Below are 27685 nucleotides of genomic sequence, written 5' to 3' on the forward strand. Positions count from 1 at the left end.
TTCAATGCCATATAATATTGAAAATATGAATAATGTTAATCAAAATTTCGCTTTTTCTATTTATTTCAAATAATGTATTTTATATTACTATTATTTATTTTTTACTCAAAAAAATTTATACGATAAAATAAGTCTGTCTCATTTTATTAGAATAAAAATAAATTAAACATTTATATTTGAGGTACTTTGTGGTTATTCATTACAAAAAAATAAACATAAGATAACTTTGTTTTAAACAACTTATTTTTTATTTTTTCTACCGACCGGTTTTAAAGCTATGCAAGCTTCTTTATCACGGTATAATTAACTAATGAGCCCTATTTATTTTTTTTCAAGAGTAATTAAATATTCTTGATAAATTTTAAATAAATAAATTCTACTAAATAAGTCAAGAACATGACAAAAAGACTTGACTCATTAGCTCCATATGTTTCGATGGCCCAATCATTTTTCGTTCAATGAGGAAGTTCAAAGGTTTTTTAAAAAATATTCTTATATAGACTAATAAAATAAGTCAAAAAATATTTTTTTTTATAGTATTATCAGCGTTATGTTTTTTTTTACTATATACATAGGAGGTAAAACAAAGTAATAAAAAAATAAAGGATAATTACATAGCAATGAAATACATATTAATAGTAAACAAAAATCCCACAAAGGTATGGCCTGTTCGTGGGTGTACAGGAAAATGTTAATGAATTTTTGCTCCTATAATAATAGACGGTTATAATATTTTTGTGTAACATAAGAAAGAGAAAATAAAATATTCTGTAAAAGATAATACGGTAGTTTTTTTTTGTAATTAAAAAAGGCAATAAAAAATATTGAAAAAAAACACGAAAATATTCCTTATTATTAAAGGGCAACAAAATAAATCATAGAAAAAAAGAGTTCATATCTTTAGTTTGAATCCAGGATAGTGGATGTTTTTTAAAAGAAGGAAAATTTTGAAAGTTTGGAATCAATGAAATATTATCAGTAAAAAAAGAATTTTTGGGCCTATAAAATATGCATGTCTCTCTGCGAGCCTCGTTTTACAATGTGGTATTTCTAACACACGATTCCTTCTTTGACATGATCTTTTTAAATTACTTGTAAATAAGTTTTGGTTCTTAAATATATTGAACACAATATATTTGTCTTATGTCTAAAAGTTTAGCTTCTTGGAAAAATTGGAAAGAGGGAAATTTTCTTCTGTTTCTTCTCGGTCAGTATGTTATGTCGATTGATCCGTTGACGGTAAGTAAACCGGATATCTTCCACAACTATTATTAGTGTTGATTCATATGAGCAAGTGACGTCGTTCAAATCAGTTCGTTTTTATTAAAATATTTAAATGTATTATAATATATTTCGTATGTATTATAATATATTTCGTACATTTTCAAGAAATTAATTTAATGCTCTAATTTTTTCCGCGCGCAAGAATATATTTTTTGTATCCAATTTCCGTAGGGTTGAACTTTTACATTTCTGCGTTCTAAAACCCAGTCCAGACGCTCACGGCTTTTAATATATATAAAATTAAGCATCTAAAAATAAGAGGGATGAACATTCAAATATGCTGGATAAGATGCTGGTATCGTAGGAAACGAGAGAGCGGATGAACGAGCAAGAGCCGCAACTTGTAAAAGAACGGCACCTTTCTTCTCAGAATTTCCCCTTAGCTTTGCTAAACGCTGTATAAAACAAAATACGCAGCAGCGTTGGGAGGATCATTACCGCGCTTCTTCTACAGGTAAAATCACTAAAATGTTTTTCCCAACGCTGGCTGATGCAGTAAACTTCCGTCATCATCACCAAAGTACTTTCAAAACTACCCAAATTTTTACCGGACACGGAGCTATGAGAAGTTATCTATATAGGTTTAAATTAAGGAATGATGACTATTGTCCATGCGATGATATTTCTTCACAGAGTATCGAACATCTGTTATTTCAGTGCCCATTTTTTAGTTTGCAACGCCATAATCTTGAAGCAGAATGCAGCAAAGATGGAATATCCTTAACAGATATCCACACTCTCGTTTAAAGTATTTATCACGCGCTATTGTTTTTGAACTTTGCAACAATGGTGATTGGACTCATAAAGGTAATAAACCAAAATCAGTGATCGAACATCCCATTTCCAAGACAAACAAAAACGATTTTTTCCGAGTACCTTAGCCTTGTACATGACACGTAAGGCTAATAAATACAGGGTTCCGAATATATATTAAAAAAAATAATATATTTATAAATATATATATATCCATCAATATTTAATCATTCTAACATCCTACACTAGAAAAACATTCCACGGGTAGATCTGTGGACGCTTAACGCTTTTACAATATCATCATTAAAATTATCTGTCATGGTTTCGTGTTTTGATTCTAGATTCTTATCTCAAAGATAAGAGTATTTGAATAAAATAAGCAGTAAATTAAATAGTGTAAATACTAGAGATGAACAGCTGTGAAAATTTAGCTCGGTCACGTGTTTTTAAACATTATTGAAAATTCTCTGGGTAGGTAGGTAGTACGTAGTTTTACAATATTAAAGGCATGCGCCGCATGTATCGCATGGATGGACGACACGCCACTGGAAGGTACCTAATTTGCAACTGTACTTGGCCAATCGATATTTAAAAAAATATATATTTTTATATAAATTTATATCACAGTTTTTACAAAGCACAGAGGCTCTCGAATGCTGGTTAAACAATTCAACGCAATATAATAAAATTAAAAAATATATATAAATTACAAAATATACAAATAATAATAAAAATTGAAACTTTAATGCAAATTACAAAATATTTTTAAAAATGAGATGCAATGAGGAATTCCAGGCGCACGGGAAATTGGATACAAAAATATTTTCTTACGAGCGGTTAAAATTAGAGTAATCAAATTATAAAGCGAAATTTCTTGAAAATCTCTACTTTGAACGACGTCACTAGTTCATTTGAATCAACAGATGATAATAGAGTTGGGAAAGATTTTCAGTTTACTTACCGTCAACGGACCAATCGGCAGAACGCAGAACAGGCCGAGAAGAAGTGGAAGAGAACTTGAAACGTCACACGTAGAGTCATTTCGGAAATACAAAACTTTAAAAAATCATAGCGCTGATAATGAAAATGAAAAAAATATAATTTGGCTTAGTTTCATTGTTTATCAACAAAAAAAATGTGACGAAAAAAAAAAAGGAAACAGTTCTTTGGATATTATCTGAACATCATCTTCTTATATGCATTGCAAATTGCAACTGACATACGTCATTATATCAGGGTCCAACATGTTAAAAAACCTGCCGCCTAATACCGTTAAATGCCTCTGAAGAAGGGCAGATTTTGTTTTTTTTTATGCAACAGCTTTTATGAACATGAATATACGAGTACCTTAAAGGTATTTTGCCGCAACAAATCGGTTCTTTAGACCGGGCCAGTCCATAAAGGAACCGATTGCAACTTAGGCATATTAATCTTTCTAGCTTCCTAAACCCTGCGCGATATTAACTGTAGCTTAGTTAGAATGCAAGTTAACTTAAAAAATTGTAAAGCCCCCTTAAGTTGATTTTTCACGAAAATGGCGCTATGTAAATCAACCAAATATTATTATAATTATCATTATATTAGGCATATTCCTATAACAAGCTAATTTTGTCAGAGTGCCATTTTGATTCTGTATGTATAAATAAATCTACTTTGAGGTATATATTATTTGGTTTTTCTATTTACTTTTTTTATTTAGTTTTTCTACTTGGTTTTTCGTATTTTTTATTTTCTCTCTATCTATCCTCGCCTCTATTGTATACACCATGATCGGTCTGATACACGTTTTGTATATCCGAATTATGTTTCCAATAATTATGTATTTATTGTACTATACGACATTTCTTTGACACAGATGTTTACTAACTGAGATGGATATGTTCTCATCATCACTATGACTGCATCATTTGCATTGTATGTGATGTTAATGACCTTATCTCCCTTAGTAGATTCACTACTTTTTTATTCTTAAAAGCGTTTTTTATATATTTATTCTGCTTGTGTAAGAAAAGATTTTTGGTGTATATATTGTTGTGCTATATTTAGTTATAAAGGTGCTAAACTTGCTTTGTTTCTTTGTTGTTCTCAATATGTGTTATTTTCTAAATGTTAATATTATTTATGTCCCGAATTGAGTTGTTGTAACTCCTGGGAATGTAATTCAACGTATTATACTTTTAAAATACTTTGTGTTATATGATTAATAAATAAATAATAATAAAAAAGTATATAACATGTAATAATATTTCTAGTGTTCTCTAAAAAGTCAAAATAGACTATTGATGTCTATTTTCAGATCAAACTGTCATTTTAAATTTATCATTCAATCGTTTTAATTTGTTAACATAGATTGACGTTTCATCATAAGCAAAAAATAATTTCAGTTGCGTAAAGAAAATTGGCCTTTTCAATTTGGCTTATTCTTAAGACTGCTAAGGAACTTTTAAATAGTTGACATGGTGGATTCTCTTGAATATTACTTGTGATATTTATTTTCCACTTTTAATTATAATACGTAATATTTAATCGCAGTGTAAATCAACGTAATCTGATGATTATCATGGTGATCTATCTTTCTCCAGTGGTGCATAGAGCACTGGATTTCGATCGTAATCGTAATCGATTCAGGTGATTGTCCAGGAAAAATTAAATATTTCAGTTTAAACAACATTTAAATCTGTATTTCACGTCTATCTACCAGGAATCGAATTAAGGAATTAAAAAAAGGTAGGCGTACGCGCCAACCACTTCACAATGTGGCCAACTAATCTCCACTGTATTTTCTTATCCAGGATTTTTACCTGAGACTGCTCTCAGGTACTGCTCATCGAATCAAAAACACTCGTCCAGGGTTCGGTTCTATTTCACACACTGAACTGTATTTTTCATCCGCCTAGACATATAATCAAACGTTTCAATATATTTTTGTTTGAATAATATTCAAAATTGTTTTAATTCGTTTATTTATTTTCTTTTTTGGATTTAATTTTCATAAGATATAATGTTTTTTTCGGTTTGTTGGATTGACTATTAGTTTTAATGTATGTTAAAATACCTACTTACCTGCATATTACTATAATTAAGTATATTTTTAATGTATTTTCCTCCCTGCATATAAAAGGCACACGGTGCCGTTCATTTGAATAAACGAATATGTTCGTAGTTAAATTGTTTTATACAAAAAATTAAAATTCAAAACTGATGAAGAAATTAACTAAGATTAATTATTAGACCTTTATATTTTATATTAATAGTTTTCAGAAAGGAAAAAGTTTGTAACAATTTTTATTTCATTTTATTTTAATAATTCAATAAAATTACCATGATGATCGTAGAACAACGACGTATGTGATTTTTTTTTAACCTTACATGAGAGCGGTTTATTTATTTTTTCGGCTATATCATAACTCGAAAATACAAAAGAATATCCTTCGATACTTAGGTTAGTTATATATATTGGCGGCCTCCGTTGTCTAGTGGTTAAGACGCTTGACTCACGCATGGAAGGTTCCGGGTTCGATTCTCGGTGACAACGAGAAAAATAAAATGTCATTTATCTCAAGCCCGGATGTTCTGTGCTGTAATTCACCACCGTCATTTTGACTCCTGACCTGTTGTGGGGCAAATATATTTCAAGATCAAATATAAAAGTAAGTTGATGTCACATTTTTGGCCCATCCATCCTTGTTCTATGACATATTAATTTGTTGATACAATTCCACGTGCATGTACATATTTTATTTATTTTATTATGTTTTATTTAATTTATTATGGTTCACAAACAATAAATCATACACATGACATTGGTATAATAATCACAATTAGTTCTTTTAGATATTGTTCATCAATTCACAAATAATGAAAAAAAAAATTATAATATATATTTTTGAAATTGGCTAGCTTAATTGAATTCTATCATTGTTATAAAAGTTATCACAATAAAGTATTACTAACAGGTGATTACAAATTATTTTACCTAACTTACATAAGTGACTATTTGATTTTATAAATTGCGTTACAGTTTTATCCTCTCTTCATGCATTCTTGTCCTTATCCCGCCCAATTTACAATAACTTACTGTTCTTTAAAAAAAAATGTATTTTCTTTAATTACAAAAAAATATATACATGAAAATAACATTTGTATATGTATAAACTTATATGTATTTATATAATTTGTATTATATTTTCTTTACTAACTTTGAATAATTTGTGGAAATCTGTTATTGGTTCTGAGTTTATATACTATATCTGTTTGTTTACTATAAATATGTATGTAGAACTGTTGTTTTCCCAAATAAAATAAAATATAGTTACGGTTAGATATAAAATACTCGTATATGAGAGAAAAAACGAAATTTTTTTTAAAAAGTAATTAGGGTAAATTAAGGTAAAAAGTGAGTTACGAGTACTAGACATCTTTTGATTCGTGAATCACTTGTGTTAAAAATATCAATAATCGGGTTTTGGTCCCGTGGCTAGTGTTGCGGACTCACGGAACAGAGGTCCGAGGTTTGAACCCCCCTCTACCCCAACATGATTTATTATTTTCTAATAGTGAGTTATTCACAACTCGTTGAAAATGGCCACCAAAATTGAAATATTTGGGTAGATTATAAAAACTCTAATATTTACTTTTATCGATGAATTTTTTTTTGTAAATCCTAAGTTTATTATCTCCCTTGTCGTTGGTTCGGCAATTTTTGATGTGATTCGTAGTATTTTAATTATTTTATCGTATATTTTACAAGTAATGAAGAGGTGTGTACTTCGAAAATGTGATAAAAACTGTACGACGCTATCTCACCCCAAAACTTAAAATAATTTTCCATGACTGTTGTGTGGACAACTACTAGGCAAGCACGCTGCGCTGTAGTGATAACGGCGAATGTCTTAATATGTCGGAATTAGGGGAACGGAGTTATGTTATATCGCTATTATATTACGCGCACACGGTGGGCCAGTGGACACAGACACACGTCACTATGGCCTGTACGCCAAGTTCGGGCGCAACCTTCCCTCTGACTTCACCATTTTACTACGCGTGCTTTTCATCATATTTGACCATAAGGTGAACTTTTGGCGTATCTGTAATATTCATTTTTCAACTTCAAACGGATTTCGATAAATAAATGCCTACTTATGGGAAATCTACGCGTGGACGATTTAAAAACCTTTTAAAATTAGAAATGTAGGTTTGTGTACTATTTTTCAAATACCATAACTCGAAAATGTGGGTATAGAAATATTACGTTAATTTTTTGGGATTTTTTTAGGTGTTATAAAAAAGGGAGTGAAAGAACTTTTCGCGGAACAGAAGTAAAAAAACACATTAGTTGTTTGTTCATAACGAAAAATAATTTTACGTCTGTTAATACGTAAAGAAAAATGCTTTTTCGCGAGACGCAGTTTTGGGAATATCGAGTCGAGAATTCGGGGCCGAGAGAGTCGCGGGAGTAGGGCTTCGGACCGGCAATGTGCGGACCCGAAGGTCGAGTGGCGTCGGAGGTGACGGAGGTGACGGTGGGAGAGCGGAATGGCGAGTGACCGGGAGAGGAGCACCTACCGTCACAGTTGTAGCCCTGGCCGATGAGTCCCCACAGCAGGTCCGAGCAGTGGTGGCAGTATGTCGGCTTGTGGAACGTTTTCTTGCCGAAGGAGTGGCCGCGGGCGGAGAGCTCGTCCGCGGAGGGCGCGAGCGCCATCTTCCCCGGCCGCGCGCGAACTCTGCGAACACTGAACACGACACTCACGCGCGCTTCGCACTCATATTTACAGGTTTACGTGATGTCGGAACCGTACGCGAACATCGTAGTGCCTCTGGGTCGGGCGGTATCGGCCGGGAACTCGCCTACGGGTCATTCTCGGACGCCGAGACGGGCTTCTCACGGCTGTCGACCATAACGGCGGCGCCTTGTGCCGCGTCCGCTCGCGCAACGGAGGCGGTGCGCGCGCAGCCGCCCGACCGCGTACGGAGGGAGCCGAGGGGGCCCGAGCGGCGGCGGACTTTTCCGACGCGCGGGGAGCTTTCGCCGAAGCGCCGCGACGAGATTTTCCCTCGACTGCGGCGCATGCTCGGCCGGCGGTCGGTCGCCGGCGAACGGAGCCGACGGAGCCCGAAGCGAGAAGGCTGCGCGCGGCGGCGTGCGCGCGCAGCCGCCGCGCCTACCACCGTAGAAACGCAACTCGCCCAACATTCGCTGTCCAGCCCTTCCGATGCGCGTTCGCCCGATGTCCCGCTGACCCGAGCTTCTCTAGCTTTATTTCACCGACATTATTTATTACCACCTCATTTTACGAGGTTACTCGGACATACATTCACGAATGAAATATAGAGTATCGAGTATTTCATTTTTAAATCCACTTTCAGCCTACGTGGAAACTTTATTTCTACCGATCACAATGGCCTTGAAAACTGGAAAGATTTCCTATAGGCACGTATTATTTCCACCCGCATCGATGTTTTTATTATGTTGTTGGTGGCTTTCCCGCGTATCTAAATACCTAGGTACTGTTATTTATCGTTGAAAATGGCTAGCTTATAAACAAAATATTTAAAAAAAGAAACTTTTAAAAATAAATTTAATACAATACAGTAATGCATAAAAAAAATATTTAAAAGTTTAGTTAGTAGTGTATATTTTAATGTCAACTCTCAAATTACTGGTTTATAATGTATGTAGAGGTACTTGTGAAAACCACGGTTTGCTTTAATAGGTACGATGTTACCCGGGTGAAACCCAAATTTTTTTCTACCGTCGCGTCGGTGCTGCGTCTTAGAAAATGACTTTAAACTTAATACATAGCTCAATTATAATAAGCCTGCTATTTTTTTAAAAGTACTTATTTGAAAATGTTGTGTTCACGGATTAATTAATGCACAACAATGTTCCTGATTTGGATAAAAGTATATATCTCAATGTGCCTAATAGGTCAATGAGGAATCATGTTTATTTTAGATACATTAATATCTCTAAATAAAATTCGCAAATTAATTCTTTGTTCCCGAGAATTCACTCTTTCGGGAACGAACACGAAGATGACCAACATATATTTATTTATTTTATAAGGTAATTCAACAAAGACACATACTAGAAAACATACAATTTGAAGGTATTCGTCGATACAATTTCACATGCATATATATGTATCTTAAATTACAGAATTACGCAAAACAGATAGAATTACATTTGTTGTTTATTTATTATTTATTTATATTTGTTACAATTTTAACAAATTTTAAAAACTAGTAAATTATTCTTAATTTTTCTAAATAATAATTTAGTACCTAGTATTTTTGTTTGTTTATTTCGTTTTAGTTTACTTTTTTGTTTTAAATTGTTAATGACTTCTGTATTAGTAAATCAAAATGCGATCTCTCAGGCAAATGTGTGGTAAAACTATGTACGATAGATGCACAAATGTCGAGATCCGTACGATAATGAATTTATTTTAAAATAACTTTGTTTCCTGGAATACGTGATTTTTTATTTTACATGTTAGACATAATTTTAAATTGTACATTGGTGGATTTATTGCCAAATGGCAACTTCTTCCAACCAACTGATGATGATGATTTCACTAAATAGAGGTATTATTATTTAGTAATTTAACTTTTAAATTTTTTTTTGTTCTATTGCTCAAAAAACTTTTTATTTTTTAAGTACTAATGTCGTATTTTTTTATTTATTATTATTATCTAGTTATTCTCTACTTCACTGTGTTATATTTATATTTAGTACGTAAGTTTTTCCCATGGTTATTGCTATCTTTATTTACAAATGTTATGTTTCTTTTTAACTTTTTGTATTATATGTTTACTAAATTGTTTTGTTTTAATTATTCTATTATTTCATACTGTGTACTCTATTATTATTGTGCTCTGCTGTGATTATTTCTGTAAATTATTATTTTTTTGTAAAAGGTTCTTCGAACCGAGAAAAATAAATAAATAAATATGTAAGGCTGAGATGGGTTTTATCGACCAAATCAAGAAAGAAGCTCTGCGCTGGTTTGGACATGTAGAGCGAATGGACAGCGAAAGAACGGCCAAAAATATTTACAATACAAATATTGATGGATGCAGAAATAGAGGAAGACCGAAAATGACATGGCATAACCAAATCCAACAAATACTTGAAGATGGACATGTCAAAAGTTGGAATAATCGGCGCGCGTGCATGAGAAGATGTATGAATGTAGAAGAAGCGCGATCTGTATGCAAAGTGATGTGGCGTTCTATCCTCTCTGCTTACCCTTAAGGGAAAACATTTAGATGGTTTGTTTGTTTGTTTGTTAATATGTAAAAGCTCTTTGAGTGTTAATAAATACATCTTTTTATTTTTTTTATTTATTCAAATTTATACAAAAATTAACAATATCTATATCACGCCAAATTATTAATAAATAAAAGCTTAGCAGCGTTCATCAAACTAATAATAAATTAATGTTTGAACTAAATATCTAAACTTAACGAATCGTACTTGATCGGTGTGTTATGTATTGTTTGTGAACCATGATAAATTAAATTAATTTTTTTTTTTTTTTTTAGAGGATTAACCCGCTAAGCCTATATTTAGAGGGTCATCTGCAGGTGGGATACAGGGGATATGGAAGGAGGTTATGAAAAATACACCATAACACCCAGACCAATTGAGAAAAAAATCTTTCTTGAATTTTTTTCTTGCATTTGGCAGGAATCGAACCCGCGACGCCAGTTTCACAGTTAGCCGCCTAACCATTCTCCGATATGATATTAATAATCAATGTAGAGCTTCAAGATAAAAACGTTTTGTATTCAATGTACAAATAATAAAAAATATGACATGGCTTTCTAACTATTTTACCACGGGGGGAAAATATAAAAGGCTCTAAATGCTTAACGTCAATGAAGATACCGATTCAATTTTATGGTCGATTGGGTGTTAAACTTAAAAGTATAATTAATAAAGAAGAATCTTAATCTTAAAATGAGATGTCTTACGCTTAGATCAGCTATATCTATGGCGAGAGGAAAATGTATTATACTTCTACGCAACCAGCGCACTAAATTCTATGAAAGTGCATTTGCGGTTGCATGGGATGCTCTCCCAGCAGAGGTGCGAAACTTTGAAAGTAAAGTAATGTATTAATGGAATCACTTTGTAAACTTTGTCACTTGCTTTTATTTATTTTATTTTTTATTTATTTATTTGACGGACTTATGCAGTCCATTCTAACGATGGTAAATACATTTTTTTATAATAAATACAGGCACTAATAAAATAAAATTAAAGCTAGGACAAAAAAAATACTACCTCAAGACAAGATCTGGTCTATCTTAGTGATTTTTTTAATCAAATAAATACAACACAAATTCTGAAATACCCCAAGGACCCAACCTGGGCCCTCTTCTTTTCCTTCTATTTATAAATGATATTCTATCAAAAACTCCGAAAACCTTCTCTTTGCTGACGATGTCAAGATTTTAAAAATAAAACAAAAGTCCTGAGGATTCATCTTGTCTCCAAAATAATTTGAGTAATTTATGGCATTGGTCTGAATCCAACAAATTACCTTTTGACATACCAAAATTTTGCGGTATCTTATACACTCGCTCCAAAAAAACTACTCTGTTTCCTTACAATATGAATAATGTACTTTTACCTCGCAGTGACCAAATTAAAAATCTAAGTATTATTTTTTAAGTGAATTTCACGTTTAAGCTCCATATAACTAGTGTTGTAGATAAATCTAAGAAGATGCTTGAATTTGTACTTTGAAACCTTAGATATGTATTTCAATAATACTTCTGCTGTTCGCACATTGTATGATACACTAGTCCGCAGAATACCAGAATATTGTTCCATAATTTGGTACCCTTCTGAATCAAAACACATCTTTGAAATGGAGAAGGTTCAAAAACGACTTTTGCGATACATATATCTTAAAGAAAATAATAATTATCTACTGTGAACAGTGTGTGAAGTATTGATTTCAAACGTATTAACTGTAATATTTCATTGTTCCTGGACTGACGCCTTAAGCGTAAAACTGTTTTTTTTTTAAATAATTTTTAAATATATTTGGACCCCTGTATTTAGTAGCCTTACGTGTCATGTACAAGGCTAAGGTACTCGGAAAAAATCGTTATTGTTTATCTTGGAAATGGAATGTTTGGTCACTGATTTTGGTTTATTGCCTTTATGAGTCCAATCTCCATTGTTGCAAAGTCCAAGAACAATAGCGCGCGATAACTAATTTTAACGACAATGTGAATATCTGTTAAGGATATTCCATCTTTGGTGCATTCTGCTTCAAGATTATGGCGTTGTAAACTGAAAAATGTGCACTGAAATAACAGATGTTCGATACTCTGTGAAGAAATATCATCGCATGAACAATAGTCATCATTCCTTCATTTATACCTATATAGGTAACTTCTCATAGCCCCCTGTGCGGTAAAACTTTGGGTCGTTTTGAAAGTACTTTGGTGATGACGAAGGAAGTTTGCTGCATCAGCCAGCGTTAGGAAAAACATTTTAGTGATTTTATCTGCATAAGACTGATCACTTTACCTTCATATGATCGAACGACTTTCCATTGTGTTTACAAATACAGTGCCTTATGCACTACTTGGTGCAAAAAAAGGGGATGAAGATGATGATGAATGATTTTTTATCTATGTAACTCAACATGTGTGTAATAATAATTAAAAAGATTGGTTGTAAAATGTTTTCTTTTAACTGGCTTTGCTGTAAAAAATTATATTTAAATTGAAATACCTCCAAATAAAATAAAAAATGCTTTGTTTTTAATTTCCCATTTTATCTTTTATTACCTTACGAATATATCAACTTAATTGTAGTGATTGCAATTCAACTTACATACGAAAAACTTTAGTTTTGTTTTTCTTAAAAAACTAACTAACTTTATATTAATTAGAGTAAATTAACAATGAAGGTGCTTTTATAATAACATTTTTTTCGAATTCGGAAACAATCTTATAAAAAATGATTACAATTTTAATAAAGACAATGGGTTACAGACGTTGAAAACAAAACAATATAATTATACAACTTAGAAATAAAAAATATAAAAAAGTATTTGTGCTTTCAATTTTGCCCAAATTTTTCATTTTGAGGGCCATTTGCAACGAGTAGTAAATAAATTACCATTAGAAAATGGAAATCAAGTTGGGGTAGAGTGGGATCCGAATCGCGGACCTTTGATCAGTGAGTCCGAGACACTAGCCACGCCACCACAACCCGATTCAAATCAAAAAGATCTTGTTCACATGTTTCTTCGTATAACTGTTGTAATTGGCTGAGGCCGTACATACAATAAATAGATTAATTAAAAAAACCATAAAGATAGTCGGTAATGGTCAGCGCGTTTGTCTACCAGGCAAGAGGTCTCGAGTTTGATCCCGACATGGTTATGAAGTATTGATTTAAAACGGTTTTTTTACACTAGAATATTTCATAGTCCCTGGACTGGTATCTGAAGCTTAAGACTGATCATCTTACCTTCATGTAAGAAAAATGATCAAGATACACTGCGATTAGTGTACCAATGCAGTGTCCTATGCGCCATTTGCTGTGGAAAGGGAATGATGATAATGATAGATATTCACCATTGGCGTGTCTCTATTATTTTGCCTTTTTGATAAATTGCTTCTTGAGGGAGAGCTAGAACCATCCAAAAACTAAAGAAAGTGTCCAATTTTATCTGGCGTCTTCGGACGTACGATATACAAATATGATGAAAAATAGAAAATGTACCAACAGAGGAAATTTTATTTTGATTCTTTTTCTTTAAAAGTCATCAAATCGGTTCAGTTTTGGCGTGCAGAGAACGGGACAGACTAACGACGATTTTGTCGATTTTAGTTAGGCTAAATTAGTCTCACGTGCAGTTGTCTTTTTCGTGCAGTATCGGGAAGGCATTTGTGAGAGAATGACAGAAAAACTATATGTTCAATTACGATTTCATCAAAATTGTCTGGCATCAAATAATTTTGACGCAATGTTTGATTATACATTTTTTATACTAATTCGATACATACGTGCTATGGGATTGCAGCAAAGTAGGCGTCGTGATTATTCAGTAATAAAATATTTTTTCGGCGAAGAAGTTAATTGGGTGTAAATCTAGGGTTTCCTAGGACAGCGGTGCCGGTATCTTAACGGCCGTAGTGAACGGTGATGCGGCGGATTGCCGTCGTAACGGTGACTAGAGAGTGGTTTCCTAGGAAAACGGTGTAGATAAATGTTACCAACACCGTTTTCCTTGTAAACCACTCTCTAGTCACCATTACGACGGCTGTCCACCGCATCAGCATTCACTACGACCGTTAAGATACAGGCACCAATGTCCAAGGAAACCCTAGCTTAACGGACGGTTAAAACCTGTTACTTGTACAGTACATTGGGTTTTAAAATTATTTTCTCGGCCTTGTTAACAATACAAAGATTTCACCTTTACATTATATTTTAAACCACGTTTTGCATCGTCGTCGGGTTTTTTCCGCCTTTTAATTATTTAAAAATAATTTTGTAAACTCTTTTCAAAATATTTTTATTTTTAAGTTTATACTATTTTTTTAATGAAAATATTTTTTTTATATTGTGATACAATAAAAGAGTGTGTTTATGTGTATTTGTATGAGAGTAAGTGTAGAGGTGTGTATTTGTGTGGGATTAAGTGTTCAGGTGTGTGTAAGTGTGAGCATCATTAAATTGCAAGTGGGACCGTATCACAGCCAGAAAAAATAAGTCTTAATTTATTTATTTTTTAAATAAGGGGCGTGTTAAATATATCAATAGATGAAAAAAAAACATTATAATTTTTATTTGTAAACTTCGCTGGTATGTCTTTGAACCGTACCTTTTTATGTTATTATATCATTGACGACTGTTTGTTTTTTTTTTAAATAAAATAATAAATATTACATAAATTGTAAAATAACAAATAAATAAATATAAATTGTCCAAGTCAGTTGTCGGTAGTAATTATGTGTAATGTGATATTATTATTTTTCATTTGAATAGCGTAGTTGCTTTTTTCACGAACGTGACATTCGCTTCAGTTTTTGTCAGGTTGGCTCGTTTCGCAGTTTCATTTGTTTTACAGACACGCGGAGAAGTGATGACGTCAAAGGTACTGAATTTTAACCGGGAATTTACAAAAAAAAATCCTTTAAAAAATCTTCACGATGTCAAAATAACACATAAAAATTATTTAGTTATGCACCAGTTTTATTTATAAATAAAAAAAAGCTCGACTTCCCATTAAGTCATCTATTTTAACATACCGTAAAACTCAATTATCCGGATCAATGAGTTGCGGACGTTATACAGATATGCAGGAATCTGGATAGTTGGATTAACTATTGAATAAAGGCAATGTTTTGAATGAAAATGCAAAACTTGCTCTAAGATCACTTTTTTATAGTTTTTTAAACAATACAGCAAATTGGAACACATTAAAAACTTACTTAATCATGTCCAGCAAACTTACTTGCTTTGATGAAGAAATTTGTTTACGAGCAGCGAGGTCCTTATTTAGAAGTTTCCGGATGACTGGAGCTCGAATAAACGGAGTTCTGCTGTATTACAACAGAGGTGGATAGCAAATTGGAAAAGGGAATATGGATGTCTAAGAATTTATAGGGCTTATGACCTATCATTTGCTGGTTTCAGTTGGTACATGACACACTGTAACATTTACCTTTTTGCCTATGTTTGAACATTCATGTTTCTTCAATTCTTTTAGCTGTTGGCAACGCTTGAAAGCATTATTCAGTTTTTATACTTACTGTTGGTTTAATCAATCATATTTTGAGTTTGTTAAAATGTTTATAGACAATGAGTGGATATAACCCCCTACAGAATTAAGATTAACATTTAACTACGACAACAACAACAAACCATCACACCATTTCCCCGTAAGGGTAGGCAGAGAGGATAAAACGCCACATCGCTCAATCTTTGCATATAGATCTCGCTTCCTCTACATTTATACATCTTCTCATGCATGCGCGCCGATTATTCTGACTTTTAACATGTCCATCTTCAAGTATTTGTTAGATTTGGTCATGCCATGTCCTTCTCGGTCTTCCTCTTTTTCTGCATCCATCAACATTCGTATTGTAAATATTATTAGCCGTCCTTTCGCTGTCCATTCGTTATACATGTCCAAACCAGCGCAGAGATCCTTTCTTGATTTTGTCGATAATGCTTGTCTCAGCCTTGCATAATGTACGGATTACAACATTTGTGCATCTATCGTATATTGTTTCACCACAAATTCGCCTGAGAGATCATATTTCGACAGCATTTAACCTACTTTCATCCCTGTTTTTCCAAGTCAATACTTCGCTCCCATATATCAGGGTCAAGACCAGGACTCCATTGTGAACTGCTAATTTTGCCTCTTGCGACAAACATTTATTCGCCAAGGTTGATTTAAGTGTACCGCTCACTGTGTTCCCGGCACTCACCCTCCTTTCAATATCTTTCTTAGTCATTCCATCCCCAGTAAACACACTTCCCAGGTACACAAATTCCTCTACTTGTTTTAGTGTAACCCCATTCACAGTGATTTCACATTTAGTCATAATTTCATTTCTTTAAAAAAACATCACATTTGATATATCACATATATGTTAATCTAAATAACTTCCTAGGGCAGCAGTTCCTAAAAGGTGTTCCACGGAACCCTGGGGTTTCGTGGAAGGGTCACCACAAGGGTTCCAAGAGATAGGGCGTATTATTGTATAAAAAAGGCCGAAATTTTTATCGGTAAATAGTTTCACCATGTCGGACATTAAACCTAATTTTAGAGCTATTATAAGTAAATCTAAAAAAAAACATTCTTAACATAAAATACCCGTAAAATGTTTTAATTTAAAATACTGTTTTTCTTTTCAAGTCAAACATTACAACATGCAAATAATAATGTGTCGTATGGGTTTTAAAAATAACATTTATGTCAATTTATTTTTTATGGTCAAGATGGGGTTCCGCCAAAAAAAGTTAGATTAATTAAGGTTCCATGACCAAAAAAATGAAACTGCACGACTACAGTTCAATTGCAATCGGAAAACTTTTGAAAATTAATATATTCAACGAAAGTATAATAATCAAAAACACCCATTAAAAAAATAATAACATGGAGTGAAAATAATATGTTTGAAAGAATATTTCATCAAGTATGTATTTATAACATTTTTCATTGTTAAATAATGCAAATTCGACTTGATTAAAACTATTTTTAGAATATTTAAATTGTAAATAAAAATAAATATGAATATCCCTTTAATTATTGATATTTTTTTTGTTTTTTTATTAAATATATATCCGAAATCGCAAAATTAATGACAAATAATAATGGATTTATTACAATTTAATTAAATAAGAATAATGAAATATCGTGTAATATACAAATGTAGGAAATATTATTATTTGTATTAAAAACTAGTAATTAAAGTAAAAAATTTATACCAACAGAACATTATAATCATTATTGTTTTAAAAATATTGCTAATTTTATTAAATGATACAACAAACACCGTAAATCCAAAAAAAAATAGTAAAAAGCATAAAAAATATACAACAATGTAATATCACGTAACACGCTTTCCGTGTATAAAATACATGTAGTGTGCATTATTAGTTCTTCTAGCCGTGCGTTAACAGCTGACATTGACGTTGACATGTCGGAATTATGTCCAAAATAAATATGTTATAGGTTAAACTTTAACTAGTGCTAAACTTCAAGGTTGACTACAATAGTAACTAGGTATGCTAAATGTAATATTTCCTACTTGGTGACTATCGCCTACATTATTATGAGACTGCTTTAGGCAATTTCAAACGAAAGTGAAAGTGCGGCTTGAGATTACGGGTCTTATCATATGGCACATTTAGAATCGCCGAGTGTTGACACTATCACTTTTGAAATAATTCACGATGGATGATATTTGTGAGTTGCTTTCAACATATAACGGTCGTGATAAGGTAAGTGATATTTCTTCTTGCATATTATAACTATTTACTCATCCCCCTAATTCATTATTACAAAAAATGATCTATTTTTTCTTTTTGCAAAATTTCCGATTTAAATCATACAACATATCGAGTCAATATTAACTAATCTAATTCACAACGTTTTCTTACGCAATTGATAATATTCGCCCAAAAATATTATTTAACAAAATATAAATGCCACTTTTAAATTTATGTACTTAATCAAGTTGGAAAATCTGACTCAAAGGTGAATTAATTCATATGCAAAAGAGAAGAATAGTGTTAAATTATATTAAATCTGATGCACATATTTCAAGTTTTTTGCATTCAAAATAGTACAAATCTCTGCCTCATTACATTAAACAGTTTTAAAACAAATATGTCACTGAAAATTCTTTTGCTTTTATTGATAAATAATTTTAAACATCTTTTTTCCCTTTATTAGTTACTTTGTGAGGCAAGTTAATATTGTCATGCAAGGTTGTATTTAATGTCTATTTTTATCACATTTACTACCTGCATTAAGTTGAAAGTACTTTGTGGCGACAGTTCACATAATGTCAACAATTGTATCTTTTTTATGTTAATCCAAACATAAAATGTATGTCTTTTATCTTGCTGATTTAAAAATAGAGAGAGCAGCCAGTATTTTAATTTAACCAAAAAAACTTGTTAGAAATAAGTTTTCAAGTTTAGAAATTACAATGCAATGATGTTTAATGTTAAGAAATAAAACATGATGGGGTACAGTGTTCAGAACGCTCAGATGTCTTTTAGTATAAAATCTCATAATTCTTTTATTTTTTTTGATACTTGTTTTATTTCTAAAATTGGTTTGAAGTAAGTAAGATTTTTGTAAAAAAATTGGTAATTCATATACAAAACAAATTGAAGTTTTTTTTTATATAGAATTTATATTGAATGCATTAACTTTGTGGTTATCTTTATAAATATAAAATTCTTCTGTACGTGTGATGTCACTGAACCCCTCCTAAACGGCTTAACCGATTTACGTGCGGTTTTCAGCGAAATGTAGATCTTTGTGCTGCGCGTGTTTGTAGATATTAAAATTTACCATCGAATCTGTAAAAAAAAGTTAGAAGCATAAATATTTTTTTCATCGACCTACCAGGGTTGCATTCGACGAGAATGCATCTACAAAAAAAATAAAGGATGTCGTTTTTTTATGTTTAAAAAAGTTTGTTTTTGAATGTTTACAAACAACATTAGCTATTTATGGATTTCAATCAGATTATTTCCTTACATTCCTTATAATTTCTTCCCACTTATTTCTTTTTACTGGATTTTTGGCAATACTAAAATAATATTAACTGACATTCAATACATTTTTGAAAATCGCATTCATGAATAATGTGCACCCCTGTTGGTGAGAAGAGCTGAGTTCGACATATGCAAAAAGAATTCTATATTTAAAAATGAATTATTTTATGTTTCGAAATTCAACCATAAACAAGTACCTAGGTACCTACTTAAATTCAATATTTGAATAGAAACCATTTTAAATTTTGGAATTCAATCATAAACAAGTACCTAGGTACATACTTATTAATGAAAAGTCTTTTTCCAAGCTAATAGCAGGCAACCAAAGTTCAGGCAGGACAACGTCTGTCGGGTCCGCTAGTTCATTATATAATTCAATATTAATATTTGTTTTATTACCGACTGATTTCGAAGCTACATGAGCTTCCTTATCAAATTATATTTTAGTTATAAATATTATCCTATTTTATTATTTAAAGTATCTACTAAATACTAACTACAGTGTGTATTTATGTATTAGATTTAGTAGACGCTGTTTAAGTATAAAATAGATTAATATTCATCACTAAATCATACCTTGATAAGGAAGCTTGTGTAGCTTCGAAACTGGTTAGTAATCAATTAAATACTAAGTGGTTGAAAACAATGTGTTCTTATTTTTATTTTAATTGTTTTTTTTTCCAAATTTAAAAATGAGCATCAAGCATTAAAAAAAATGTAAAGGTTATCCGTCATTCGAAAGAAAATTTTCTGCTCCACAAAGTGTTCTATTTGCTTTTACGTTAAATATATTATTTTATTTAATTACAAGCCTTCAAAAATGGAATTTCAAGTAGACGAAACAGAGCATTTCCGGCGACACGTTTAATCAAGGGAATAAATCAAAAATTAAATAAGGAGAATACATAATTGACTAATTTGTTGTAATTCTTTTTTTTGTTGTGTTCTCTTGTTCTCATTTGGAAAAAAACGAACAACTTATATTAACACGTAGTATTATTTTTTCGGTTTATGTTATTTGTTGACAATCTTGATGGAATTCCATTGTAATTGTATAATTCATTCATTTATTTATATATTTAAATATAAGTTATAAATTTAAAATACTTAGTACACATTCGCTTATTTATTTGACCAATTAGTACTTTCACTCTCTAATGGGCATATTCAGACTGGTTGACATATTTAATATAAGTTGTTACAAAAGTGTTATTTTTAATTTGAAATTGTCTATTGTACATGCTAAATACATATTAAAATGTAATGAATTACTCATCTGAATGGTTATTGCAATATATTACAATGACCATGTAAGTTTTATTTAAATTTAATGTTTCCGTAAAATGAATAACATTTTTTTATATGTATTGCTGCTTTAACTTGTACAAAAAAAATATTTGCAGGTTGTGCGTTTGGCCTGTTATTCTCTAAAACTTGTTGGAAGTCTTTACAAAAATGAGGGCCTTTTACGGGCGAGTAGCAAACTATCTGCTACCCGAGCCACCATGAGACTCTTCGATGACCTGCCTATGCTGAAATATACTCTAGAATATGGACTAGGTAAAGACGTAAGTATTATTATCAGCTCTCCCACCATATACGGCACCCCGCATCTGAGGACTTAAGACTCCTTGGCGGTACCCACATACGAGGAAAAATTGCTCATTGCTGAACGAGAAAAGCTGCCCGAAGAAGATCTCTGTAATTTTCGGAATCTTTGTGCTGAAAGGAGGTAATCCAAAAGTACATGATATGTGCTTCATTGGATTGAGGAAAATAGGAAAGTAAATTCTTCACTAAGTATTAATATCAGTTAGTAATAATAGCAATCAAGCACATTTATATCCGTCCTCTAGTATGAGCGTAATATGGTGTCCATAAATGCTTCTCCGTTGGTTGACAACTCCTGTGCGCTTTGTGTCAATAACTGGTTTCAGTGATCACTTTATGTTCATTATAATTCCACTATCCTATGAGGGAAGGTGAATGTTTCAGAGTCCTAAACAGTTTCTCCATTTCTTGTGTTATTTTTAATAAGGATTATCAATATCTTGACCAAATCCTTCAAGGGTTGAATCCAGCATTTGTCAACAAAGATAAGGACATATGAACTTAAAATATTATTGATAAAAACTATACTTATTATTGAGTTTATTTGGCATTAATAAAAGCGGTGATGCATTTTAATTTCAGGAACCAGACACAATATCCAGTGTTCTCGGGGTATTTGCTAATGTTGTAGACCAACTGTTTTTTCCTCTGGAGAAGATATGCTGGTTCGGCGAACTGGGAATCATAAAACTAACTGAAAAGCAGGCCGAGAATTTCGACACTGCCAACACAGTATTTTGGGTTACATCTTTATATGTTACTCTTATAAGGTGAGTGATTGAGTTTATTTATAAATACATTATTCTTTTGCAAAAAACTTGTACAGATTCAGATGACACATGGTTTAAAGTATTTAATTATATAGTACCAAGTAATATTTTGCAAAAGTCAAAGAAATAAAAGCGTACTCTACAGATCTTTTAAAATAAGTAAATAACTGGTGTGCAGGTTTTCACAGTCACTGTTATCAATTATTTGGGTGATCCCGTGTAAGTTGGATTCGTTCTGACATTTCCGCTACCATCTTCAGGGTAAACTGTGTCAAACAGGGTAAACACAGTTTACCCTGAAGATAGCTCCTGCAATAGTAGCCAAAACATCAGAACGAATCCAACTTACACGGGATCACCAAAAAAGATAAATATAGATAAGTAAATAACATTTTTTAAACTTAAAACATTATTATAATATGCACTTTACACAATGAAGGTTTTGTGATTAAAAAACAAAAAAATATTAAATACAAGTAATTTTGATTTGAATAGCCTGATGCAGATTTTTAATTTTACAAGATTTATTAATGCCAAGTGGCTATTTTTAGAGATATAATTTTAAGAGAATCAAATTGCCCTATAGTCACAAACTATTTTTATTATTTAATATTTTCTTTTAAAAATTGACAGTACAGATCAATGGAGAAAATTTTTACGTCAAAATTTGAAAAAAATTAGTTTTAATATTTCTGACGGTTATAACAATACATTTTTATAATTTTCAAATTTAATTTATATCAAAGATCATTTGAAAATGTTATTAGTTTGTTTAATTTACAATATTATATGGATAGTGATTATTAGGACAATTTTCAGTGAGCCGAAAACATCAAAAGAATTCACTGGGTTTATCTACGACTTCCTTTTTAAATTATTTTTTTATCTCAAAAATTATAATATTCTATCTTTTATCCTAAATCAATCATCAGAGTGAACTGATAATTTTATAATTCAATTAGATTCTGCTTAAATTGACGTGTTTTCCTATATCATATCAAGGCTATACTGACAATGCATTAAGTCAGCTAAAGAATCTGTATAGTTAGCCTATGCTTTTTACTTAATCTAAAAAATCTATCATCTGTCTTTGCTGCTTATTTCTGTTCCTTATATTTTTTTATTCCTTTGTAAAAATTTCTTTTAATTGTAATGTTTATAATGGACTTTGTCCGTAAATAAATAAATAAATAAATAAATAAATAAATAAATAAATAAAGTCAACAGTCTTTATATATTTCAAATATTTTTAAATATCGGTGCAAGATGTTGATTTCAAATTTTATGCTTTGCCTAGAATAAAGATAACTCTTTCAAAGCTTTAAAATAAAAAAAATTGTGGGAGAAATAATGAGTTGAAAGAATAAAACAGCTTTAAATGCAATTTTTTATTTTATTTTTTTGTTTGTTTATTTTTCCATACATATATTATTTACATAGAAATATAATTACAAAAATATACTTTAGAAAAATACATCTTAAAATTAAGCTATAACATAAGCTATAGCTATAGCTATTAAGCCAAATATGTTAGTATTATAAATTTTTGTAAAAGGCAGATTTGCCGTTTATGTAAATAAAATAAAATAACATGAATTGGAAAAAATGCCCACAAAAACTACAGCGTCTGAGCTATTATCTCAGAACTTGTTTTAGTGACTTCATGCATTATGACAGTAAAGCTCCGATATTTGTAATGTTATCATAATGCTTTAACTTAAATAACAAATGTTTTTTTTTTATCATTATGAGAAATGATACATCTAAAAACCTATCTTTAAATCAACATTTTGTAATGTCATATTTATGTCAAATTTAAAGTAAAAATAACAACTCCAATTTTCATTGCAATTGTTTCCTAAATTATATTTGTAGATATTAATGAAATTATTGGGATGTAATATGTGTGTTGACTAAAAGAATGTACTCTTCTCTCTATAAAGTTATTAAATTTGAAAATATAGTGAGCTACCAAATGTATCTATTACATTATAATTATTATGTTTTAAAACATATTAATACACAATTTTACAAGCACCTAAAATACTGATTGCATGCTCTAAAAATAAATAGGGTCTGAAAGAATTAGTTACACCATTATATATGTTATATTTTATATTTAAAAAAAATAATATTTACACTTTTGTATAACATTGCTACCTCTTTTATGAAACAAAATAAAATAAAAGATAAAAAGTCATGAATAACAATCATATAAGAATAATTAAATACAGTACATGGAGTGAGTGATAACATGTTTAACAATGTTTGATTATGTCCAAATGCTTGCAGACTGGCTGGATTTCCTCCCTAGGGAGTTGTTCATATTTAAATTTATTTCAACAGAGAGGGAAAAAGCTTTCGAGAAGGGAATATGGAAGTCTAGGCATTTACAGGGCTTATGACCTGTCATTGGCTGGTTTAAGTGGCCACTTTACACACTGTGTAACATTCACCATTCTGCCCATGTTTGAACATCCACATTTCCTCAACTCTTCCATCTGTTGACTTTTGTGAAGTGAAAGAGCTGAAACCTTTATCACGTGGGTGAGATTCATCCGGCTGAACCAAATCACCTACTAGGCAACGCCTGGAAACAATTTTCCAATTTTTATACTTCTTCTTTTACCAGGTAGTAATTCAACAATGTTTGATTATGTCCAAATGCTTGCAGACTGGCTGGATTTCCTCCCTAGGGAGTTGTTCATATTTAAATTTATTTCAACAGAGAGGGAAAAAGCTTTCGAGAAGGGAATATGGAAGTCTAGGCATTTACAGGGCTTATGACCTGTCATTGGCTGGTTTAAGTGGCCACTTTACACACTGTGTAACATTCACCATTCTGCCCATGTTTGAACATCCACATTTCCTCAACTCTTCCATCTGTTGACTTTTGTGAAGTGAAAGAGCTGAAACCTTTATCACGTGGGTGAGATTCATCCGGCTGAACCAAATCACCTACTAGGCAACGCCTGGAAACAATTTTCCAATTTTTATACTTCTTCTTTTACCAGGTAGTAATTCAACAATGTTTGATTATGTCCAAATGCTTGCAGACTGGCTGGATTTCCTCCCAAGGGAGTTGTTCATATTTAAATTTATTTCAACAGAGAGGGAAAAAGCTTTCGAGAAGGGAATATGGAAGTCTAGGCATTTACAGGGCTTATGACCTGTCATTGGCTGGTTTAAGTGGCCACTTTACACACTGTGTAACATTACACTCTGTTGAAATAAATTTAAATATGAACAACTCCCTAGGGAGGAAATCCAGCCAGTCTGCAAGCATTTGGACATAATCAAACATTGTTGAATTACTACCTGGTAAAAGAAGAAGTATAAAAATTGGAAAATTGTTTCCAGGCGTTGCCTAGTAGGTGATTTGGTTCAGCCGGATGAATCTCACCCACTTGATAAAGGTTTCAGCTCTTTCACTTCACAAAAGTCAACAGATGGAAGAGTTGAGGAAATGTGGATGTTCAAACATGGGCAGAATGGTGAATGTTACACAGTGTGTAAAGTGGCCACTTAAACCAGCCAATGACAGGTCATAAGCCCTGTAAATGCCTAGACTTCCATATTCCCTTCTCGAAAGCTTTTTCCCTCTCTGTTGAAATAAATTTAAAGATAACATGTTTCTCTAGTTTAGCTTTTAATTCTCTAACATTTTAAATACATTTAAATTAAGTGAGTTATCTATTCAATTTAGTTTTTTATCCATGTTTATTATATTGTTCAAGATGTCTCAAGCAATTAAGAGTGACAGAGAAACAGCGGCAATACATGGACATGACACAGAATTCGGAGATTAAGAGACAGATGTCTGTGAAGTATATAATGGAGACCATCACCTGCATAAAGCTGTGTATGGATGTAGTTCACGCAGTCAACTGTCTACCCCGCGGCTGGCTGTGGGGAGGCAAGATGGACGGAGTTCAGGTTGGAGCTTTAGCCACGCTGTCATCACTTATTGGATTAGGAATGTATTTTGGGAAAAAACGGTTTTTGAAATAAGGCAACTTGTAAATGAAACCGTTCAATAATTTTGTCTCAATGCAACTTACTACTTACTGCTAGCCAACTCATTCCACTGCTGGACTTAAGCCTCTTCTAAATACTTCCAATATTTTCTGTCTTGGGCTATCTGGTGCCATCTACGACCCGCAAACTGGACAATTTCATCTGTCCACCTTTTTGGTGGTCTTCCTAAGCCTCATTTGCTGTTCATTTAAGGCTGTAATCTGGTAAAACGAACGCAAAATTAAGAAATCATACGATTTTTCCATTTTAAACAAATGTTTTTTTTCAATCGCGCAATAATAAAAACAAATAAATTACATAAAAATAATAATTTTCAAAGGTATTTTCATTAAAGAATCTAATTGAAAGTTTTATGGAACTAAAATATAATTACTTTTAGACGGGCAGATTACGCCATTTCAAATGTAGACGAAACTTAGGTATCTAGGATCTCAATAAAGACTAATACCCGTATGCAGAGACAAACCTTAAGGTGAGGAAAGTACATTCTATTGTTTTCACCTTCGGGTTATTCTCCGCATTTGAGATTAGAATGTACTTTCCTCACCTTATTGAACTAAAATTTGTTGTAATAATTTGAAGATAATAAATTGAACATAAAAGTGGCCGCGGCCAAATTTTAATATTTGTTTTTTAAAAGAAATGCAAGTATTTTAAATCACGTATATTTTTGTGTCATTTTCCTTTATTACTAGTTAAAATTATGCCTTCAGCCCTAATCGTTTTCGGTAATCCTGGTCTGAAGGTCATAAAAAAGTCAATAAGATATTGTTTTAAATTGAATATTACAACCAGAATTATCTTATTAAAAAAAAAAAAACATAATACAATTCTATAAAAAAAGGTAACTAAAGTATTTCAGTAATTTTTTTAAAAGTATTACAGAAGGCATAATTTTAAGTAGAAATAAAGGAAAATGTCACAAAAATGTATGTGATTTAAAATGCTTGTATTTCTATTAAAAATTAAAAATTAAAATTTGGCCGCAGACACTTTCACGTTCAATTTATTATCTTCAAATTATTACAACAAATTTTAGTTCAATACTTAGTCTTTTTTTGAGATCCCAGATACCTAAGTTTTAAATGGCGTAATCTGCCAGTCTAAAAATAATTATATTTTAGTTACAAAAACTCTTAAGTACATTTTTTAACAGAAATACCTTTAAAAAATATTGTTTTTATCTAATTTATGTTTATTTATTTTTTTGTTATTGCGCGATTGAAAAAAAACATTCGTTTTAAAATGGCAAAATCGTATGATTTCCTAATTTTGCGTTCGTTTTACCAGACTACAGCCTTAAGGATTCGTGGCAAAAATCTGGCACTGTCCTGTTTCGCGACGTCCCCCATCCACTGTCAGCTTTGCTGTTCTTTCTGTGATGTCGATGCCTTTGTTCGGTGTCTAAATGCAACATCATATTTTATTCATTTTCAACAGCAGATGGAGGCATTCGTGATAAATAGTAATTTTTTTAGAAAAATAAATATTTGCGTTCTTATGATTTATTCAAATACTTCCATTTTAGGGTGATTTTCAATGAGTTGTAAATAATTCACTATTAGAAAATGGGAATCAAGTTGGGGTGGAGTGGGGTTTTAACCTCGGACCTCCGGACTATGAGTCCACAACACTAGCAACGGGACCACAACCCGATGACATAAAACAACTTTGTTGCGAGATTACAAAAATTAAATGTGATTTTTCTCAAGCCCGGGTGTTTGGTAATAACTGCCCACTGAGATTCAGCTTCCTACCCTTCACAAATACATAGATATTTATTTCATAATCATTTGTCATATTTTTTAGAATCACCGAACACAAAATATATTGTGTGCGTATCCTTATCATGGTTTTATAGAATATTTATACAACATTCTCATTACAGTGTTTAGTAGATATAACTAAAATGATAAATTACATAATTTTATGAAATATG

The 27685-nt window shown here is 31.7% G+C and overlaps 2 protein-coding genes across 7 annotated transcripts in view; one reads left to right on the forward strand and one right to left on the reverse strand.

Moving 5' to 3' along the window:
* LOC148283512 (diacylglycerol kinase theta) overlaps positions 1-8101 on the reverse strand; it is a 127289-nt gene extending 119188 nt beyond the window's left edge. For all 5 annotated transcript variants that reach the window (XM_088243755.1, XM_088243758.1, XM_088243759.1 and 2 more), the window contains exon 1: positions 7603-8101. In XM_088243755.1, the coding sequence (XP_088099881.1) occupies positions 7603-7741 (139 nt within the window). In that variant the 5' untranslated portion in view covers positions 7742-8101. The remainder of the gene's footprint in view (positions 1-7602) is intronic.
* A 9620-nt stretch (positions 8102-17721) lies between these two features.
* LOC148283513 (peroxisomal membrane protein 11C-like) lies at positions 17722-26039 on the forward strand. 2 transcript variants are annotated; one of them, XM_088243767.1, is made up of 4 exons: positions 17722-18037; positions 20731-20895; positions 21521-21708; positions 25446-26039. In XM_088243767.1, exons 1-4 carry the CDS (start codon positions 17990-17992, stop codon positions 25717-25719), a joined length of 675 nt encoding a protein of 224 aa, XP_088099893.1. In that variant the 5' UTR covers positions 17722-17989; the 3' UTR covers positions 25720-26039. The 2 variants fall into 2 exon arrangements, with proteins under 2 accessions (XP_088099893.1, XP_088099894.1); XM_088243768.1 differs by lacking the exon at positions 17722-18037 and adding an exon at positions 20512-20637 and having other exon boundaries at positions 25446-25852.
* Positions 26040-27685: the final 1646 nt, after the last annotated feature.

The sequence above is a fragment of the Micrasema longulum genome, unplaced genomic scaffold, assembly GCF_059751315.1.
Source record: "Micrasema longulum isolate JH-2025_06_02 unplaced genomic scaffold, ASM5975131v1 h1tg000226l, whole genome shotgun sequence".
NCBI lineage: Eukaryota > Metazoa > Arthropoda > Insecta > Trichoptera > Brachycentridae > Micrasema > Micrasema longulum.

Excerpts from the sequence above, each read along its gene's own strand:
- LOC148283513 (XM_088243767.1), top strand. The coding sequence starts at position 17,990 with ATGGATGATATTTGTGAGTTGCTTTCAACATATAACGGTCGTGATAAG. Across the intron at positions 18,038-20,730 it reads CATATAACGGTCGTGATAAG|GTTGTGCGTTTGGCCTGTTA; the intron begins GTAAGTGATATT and ends AAATATTTGCAG. Across the intron at positions 21,709-25,445 it reads TTATATGTTACTCTTATAAG|ATGTCTCAAGCAATTAAGAG; the intron begins GTGAGTGATTGA and ends ATATTGTTCAAG.